The sequence below is a fragment of the Salmo salar genome, chromosome 01 (genome assembly GCF_965601325.2).
Source record: "Salmo salar chromosome 01, fSalSal1, whole genome shotgun sequence".
Lineage (NCBI taxonomy): Eukaryota > Metazoa > Chordata > Actinopteri > Salmoniformes > Salmonidae > Salmo > Salmo salar.
In genome coordinates this window covers 158478496-158485267 of record NC_138291.1, presented here as the reverse complement: position 1 = coordinate 158485267, position 6772 = coordinate 158478496, and the positions used below count along the sequence as shown (strand labels likewise).

Sequence of the window (6772 nt, the reverse complement as noted above, 5' to 3'; positions counted from 1 at the left end):
CCGGAATTGGTTCCGAAAAAAATAAAAAATAAAAACGGAGAGGTTTCGGGATCCGGCTCAAATTAAGCACTGACGCCCATCTGACCCAGATTGCGATTTATAATAGACCGTTTTTGGATTGCATAAACAACAATAGTAATTGTGTGTGGCGGGGATGCAGGGCAGTGTTCCAAACGAAACGACTACAAGCGTGCTTGCTCTAGTTCCTCGACGCCACAGCTAGCAGAGCTAAACAAGTACCTTATAGTTTAAGCCTTTTCTTTGAGTCATAAAAGTGCATTAAAATTGCATAGGAACTGTGCACTTTGGATTTTTATAAGTACGATTTTCCATGGACAGTTACTTTAATAATATGCAATTGTTTCACACATTGTTGTATAATATACATTAATACTGCATGCATTCAGTGGTTAATTAATTATTCTAGTTATTCAGTTTTGGAATAAAAAAATATGTATTTAATACAAGACTTAATCCAGGCTGTATCACATCTGGCCGTGATTGGCCCAGCGTCGTTTTTTACTTAACTGACTTGCCTAGTTAAATAAAAGGTTAAATAAATAAAACATTTAAAAAATATTTTAAAAATACAAATACAGGATATTTGTACAAACCATTTATTTAAAATTGACATTAAACAAATACAACAGCTTTGCTACATTCGTATCTGAAATCCAGACACAAGCAAACAATTGTCTAAGGGAGAAAATTACTTCAAGAAAACATTTTTGTTCATAAAACATTTTCATAGGCAGTATAAACAAGTTTTTAAGCTATGCAACGAATAAACAGAAGTGCGAGGCTTGTAGTAAAATATGAAAAAGTACAAAGAGAAAAAAGCAACTATTCTCAAATCAATTGCCAGAGCGCAAACATGATATGAACACCAATTCATAACCCTAACTCCTAAGACTTCATAAAAAAAGCCAAAAGCAGTCTCAAAGGTAATATTGTAACAGAAGGGATGTGTTAAAAAAGGTTGTAGAAAAGCATTATGAAGAAAAAATAAGGTCCCTAGAAATTGATGCAGGCTGGTTTTTCATTGTCTGTCAATAGATGGCAGTGCCAGCACTGTAGCTTCATATCTCAGCTATAAAATATAATGATTTCCTCTTTACATAAGTGTAACCACTAGACTACAGGGAAAAAGGGGCTAAACCAAGTTTAATGTGTCTAACATCATATGCTAGTACTTAGGCCGATTCACCACTTATGGCCTCACTAAGTCTATTCTACACAATTTACTTCACACTTCATTCAGTGCCTTCTGCTTTTAGGTTTTTATTTTTTGTTAATAACTGTATATATGTACATATATATTTTGTGAAGCACATAAATACACTCTTACAAATGTTTGTACAAAAAACACTACAGGAAATAAACGTGGATTAACTATCCAGAAAAGCATTCATTCATCTTCTTGTCAGAGCCAAACAATGAGAAGCAATGTGATTTGCGTACCTGTAAATACATGTTTGTTGACATGTATCAAGGAGTCCAACATTGTATCAATACATTAGTAGCCATTAGTAGCCTTGTACTGGACAATGTGAAAAGTACGGTTTGGGTCGCCCCTATAGTGTGAATCAGGCATATTAGTTCAGGCTTGACAAATCTGCCCTCTACCACAGATAGAAAGGCTCACAATAGCCCACAAATAGATTAAAAACATTGTGTTAACAATCACTACAAAAGCCCTAACACAAAACGGACATTATCATGACCACCTTGGTTGAATAAGAAACTCTATGTGCAGAAATGGCATATGTAACTATGAACTTCTTTGACCGTATGTGCACTGAACAGTCTTTGATCGGTGCTCCGGCATCAAGCAGGAAAGGGTTAACCCCAAATGCAGTTCAGCCACTCCTGTCAATTTCATCTCAGTCATGATGCCCTGTAGCTAAATGTAGTCTTGATAATGTAGTAACACATTACTGTGCTCTTTAGTTTTCCAGGGCTGCTTTGTTCGGAATGGCATAAATAATGACACATAATCATCATCCGTTTAAAATAAATATGTCAATGAATATCAATAAATAAAAAATGATGGAACCTTGAGGGCTCTGAGTGTTTGTAGGAACTGTTTAGAAACATTTGACGAACAAAAGAAATAGCTATGGAAATAACTTCCAACAAGTGTCCCACTGGACACACTGGTTGAATCAGCATTGTTTCCACGTCATTTCAATGAAATCACTTGGAACCAAAGTGGAATAGACGTTGAATTGACGTCTGTGCCTAGTGGGGTGAGAATGCATTAACACTGAAAAACAAAATAACTAACAATGCAGTCTCTAAAACATTCAGTTTAGTCACTTCTGCATTTATAAAAAACAGCTTCCTTGCCATTACCTGCACTTATACACTTTAAATGAGCCTATGGCACATTTAAATTCATAAACAAATTCTGGAATTTGTAAACAGTAACAAGCCACCGTATGAGACATATTTACACACACATGTAAATATTCAAATGGACCATTTCTAACTGTCGTTAAAACTTCTAATACGGTTATGACTCATATCAATCTGCATTGTCAACCATGATATACAGTATGTTCCATATTTTACTGTAATTGTTTTACGGCGTTGCGCTTAAATGGTCTATCTTTACCTGTAGTTTAACCATGTAAACGTCCTCCTAATATGGGCATTTGTTACCTGTTGCTCTAAACCCTACATGTGCCAGAGGCCAGTGCATCAAGAAGACGCAGTATCAGTGACAAAAAGCTAGCTAATGCCACTCCTACAAACCAGTGTATGTCCCTGTCTCAGGGGTCAGTATTGGCCTATAAGCCATGTCAGTCTTAGAGAAAAGGGGCAGGGTGTAAAATCATTGAAATCAAAGGTGAGCTTCAGACCCACCCAATCACTTCAGCTTACATCTGACCACAACGGCCGATAACTTGTGTGGAGGCCATCTCTTAAAATAACCTCAACATCCAACTCCAACTCCTCCATTTAGATTTAGAAAGTGTTGGCCTATCAAGACCGAATACACCAGGCCATATAGGCAGATTACAGTTGATGTCTTTTTGCAAGACAACAACGTCCATCTCTAAACCCTGCATTAGAGAGTACTGGTCTATAGGCCAAATACACCAAACCATTTTGTCCGATCTTCGAAAGACAACAATGTCCATCTCAAACTCCTCCATTTTATAAGAAAGCACTGGCCTGAAAGCCGAATACATCAGACCATTTAGGCCAATAAGAGTTGACGTTGTCTTTCAACAATGTTTTTAATTTAATTGCAATCCACACACGTCTCCAAGGCAGCGCCGCAGTGGGCTGGGGGTGTCAGGGCGTGTCTGCGTGTTTGTAGTAGCCCCTCTTGATGGCAGCTAAGGCGATGCTCTCAGCGGAGCGCCTCTGGTCCAGGCTGAGAAGGGCCTGGAGCAGGGCGTTGATGTCTGCCTTCAGACCCTCCTTCTGCATCCAGTTCTTCAACAGGTCGTATACCTTGTCGCCAGGAGGGGCTCTCTCTGCCATCTTGATGTGGTTGTCATTGACACCGATGTAGCGGAAGAACTTGTTGTGGATCCGCACATCCAGGCACTCGTCGAAGAGGTCGAAGCTCTTCTTCAGGGATGTCTCCTCTCCTGGGGAGAGAAAGGAGAAGAAGTGTTACCTTGGTTACATCTCTGCTAATTCATTGTTGCTGATATCAAAAATAGGGGAGTTTTCCTGTTTTCCTGACCACCAAGAAAATGTGCTTTAGTTATAGACAATAAGTTAGGTCCAGACTTTTTTCCTGAACCTGTCATATGTTCAGGAAAAAAACTGCCCTTTATTTTAGAAAGCATAACTCTTTATCGTAATTTTTCCTTTTCCTGATGATTTCACTTAAATGAATTACAATTCTTAAGCTGAAAACAATAATATAGCTTTTCTTAAACAATAGAAAAACATGTACAGTCATGCACTGAACTAAAGTAGCTCTGCATCAACTATGATCTGTTCCTGAATCTGTGGCGGTGTGCTTTCCCCGTCACATTTTGTTCATTTTCTCGGCCTTACAATAGAGCTCCTTTTTAGCATCCGAATTGTAAATTGTTTCTAACCTCTTAATGAGGGGAATTAACTCGTAAAGCAATTAACCACTGAATACAGAGCTAACAAGGTTAAACCGTGGAGCCAATAGTAAATAAGTGCTACACACACGCAATTTACTTCAGGCAGAGATAAAAACAAAGCCAAGCTATACTGACTATAGTTCAGTAGCAAAAACTATGCTTTAGGTAAATCCCGTATTCCTGTAGTCCCTATTCATTAAATTCAAATCCCTATTCATCATACGATGAATGAGTGACAAAGGACATAAAATTCATATATAAAATCCATCAAATTCATGATTGTTTTGACTTGCTGAGGGCTGACATGAACTCAACGTTATTCCATCTCTATGGAGTGGATTTAATAAATCGAAATGCTCAAACCTTGCATATCAAAATGTAACTTATAGACAATACATTTCTATCAGACTGTTCTGTAACAATTCACTCTTCTGAACAGACCGCAGTCAGGATATGATGAATGTGTTGTTTATGGTGTTTGTGGAACCCCTTCCTACAGTGGTGTAGTGGTGCCTGGAGAAGTGGGTATACTCTAATTTTGCCAAGGTGTCCTGTGTGAAAAAATCTATGAGAAACAGTCACATACACTCTGAATGACCTAAAATGATAAATCCCATATTGGTCTTTCACAGTCAGGCCAACCCAAGCTGTACTGTGCAAGTAGGCTTAGATTAGGCCTACTATTGAAACAGATAAATGAGTCAGAAATGCATAATTTTCAGATCTTTCCCTATTATATCAGGTTTTCACTCTCAAGGTCACACTTCTTCAACAGAAAAAACACAAAATTGTATGTTTTAAGTCCATAACAATGATTGAACCACGTCAGGAGACCACTTTTGAGGTCTGGAAAAAAATCGAAGAAATGTTGAGTTTTGAGTGTAGTTACCCTTTAATTCAAGTGTGCAGGCACCTAGCACTGTTGTTTGGTTAGCTGTGTTTCTGTTGCACATAAGATGGAGTAGGCAAAATAAATGTCCACTGTATTGATGCAAATAATCATGATATCATTCTGATAGGTAGGCATACGCTACTTTCTAGCTGATTAACATTTAATAGCGAAGGTTTCTGGGAATGCCTTTCCATCTATCAGAAGACGGTTAGGCCTATCATTAGCACTGCTATATATGTTTCCTGTTCCTTAATTGTTTGACACCTGGAAGTTTTACTTCATATTATGAGGCATGTCTTACCTTGCTTAAAGTAGCGTATTGCAAAAATGCCACCATAGAAACATAGAGGCAATTATTTGTATAAAGACTTACTCATGCGTTCTCCTGTTCTATTGTTTTTTAACTTTCTTTCATTGTCTAGCAGCCAAAGGCATTATGCTAGTCATATTAGCAACACATGATACATTTCTAACGGATATTTCCATCTATTTCTATGAAACTGCTTGCATGTGCAGTGCGCATTTTAGAATGGTGTTTTCCAGTAATTGCAATTTGGAACAAATAAATAATAGTTTATCAACATTTTAAGCTAAACATTCTGATCTGTTCCATCAGCCTTATTAGTTGATACAGCGTCTACTTCCACCACACTACTTAAATACATATCAGTTGGGATTAAGAAGAGAGTACACGCAATGCCCACTGAAAAATAAGTGGGTATAAGGCGTATACCTGCGTATACCCTCCACTACACCACTGCCTCCCTACTAGAACCCGGCCCACACTCCAGCTCTGTGCGGGGTCCCTTACCTAGCAGGGACACCAATCTCTTCTGTAGAGGATCACCCTGAAACACGACAGGAGAAAAAACAAGAGTTAACCACAGCCCTTCTACAGACTACCGGGGACAAAATCCCTTATCTGTTCAGAAATACTGTAAGTAAAATATTATTAGTGTTATGAAAGTCTGCCTTGGTGAAAATACTCAAACTTGTAACGTGCTATTGTTATTGCACTTCTCAGGATATGTGTCTGCTGCAGGAATGCACAACTCGTCTCCGTGCTCACATGATCTGCTGCTAGCAGGGTATGTTTGGTTTTGTGTCCTAGGCCAAACCTATCCCCAGGGTTCCTGTCCCCCAATCCCCCCTGATATCACCCTCCCCCTGCTCCCCTGTCTCGCAAGGTACCTGTTCTCTTCTAACCTTCTCTGCCCCAATATTCTTCAACATCTCCCTCCCTCCACCGCCCCCTAACCACCTCTCCCTCCTTCTCTTACCCCGGCTGTGGGCTGCAGTCTCTGGGTGGAGGGGCTGTGTCGGGGAGAGCTGCTCGACGAGGCTGCCCCGGCGGTGGGCAAGGCTGACAGACTTGTCTGGGAGGAGCTGGTGGTGTTGGGCAGGCTGTCACCTAGGCCACGGTCCTCGTCCTCCCCCAGGCTCAGGGGAGGGGAGGCCTTGATCAGCCTACCCTGGGTCTCCTGCAGCAAGGGGCGTGACTCAGGACGGACCTCCTCTGCTTCTTCCTCCTCCAGGCCGGCGTTCTGGCTGTTTTGTCTCTCCTCTGCTGTGGGTCCACTTTCATCCTAAAAGAGAGTATGATTTACATATGGAGAGAGAGAGAGAGAGAGAGAGAGAGAGAGAGAGAGAGAGAGAGAGAGAGAGAGAGAGAGATCACATTCATATCATACATGTAATCATAATTAGTTGATATGGTTCAGGCCGGTGTGACTAATCTTCTGCCAAGACCAGAAATAGTGAGTGACGCATCACTATGACCTTTGACTGTGTCACTTAGCAG

The 6772-nt window shown here is 40.1% G+C and overlaps 1 protein-coding gene across 1 annotated transcript in view; it reads right to left on the bottom strand.

Annotated features, from left to right (window-relative positions):
• Positions 1 to 603: 603 nt before the first annotated feature.
• The window catches only part of LOC106567553 (tumor necrosis factor receptor superfamily member 10B), a 39270-nt gene continuing 33101 nt past the window's right edge, over positions 604 to 6772 (bottom strand). Inside the window, exons 8-10 of the mRNA XM_014137011.3 lie at positions 6252 to 6557; positions 5783 to 5819; positions 604 to 3605 (exon numbers count right to left, since the gene is read on the bottom strand). Of these exons, the coding sequence (XP_013992486.2) occupies positions 3304 to 3605; positions 5783 to 5819; positions 6252 to 6557 (645 nt within the window). The 3' untranslated portion in view covers positions 604 to 3303. The remainder of the gene's footprint in view (positions 3606 to 5782; positions 5820 to 6251; positions 6558 to 6772) is intronic.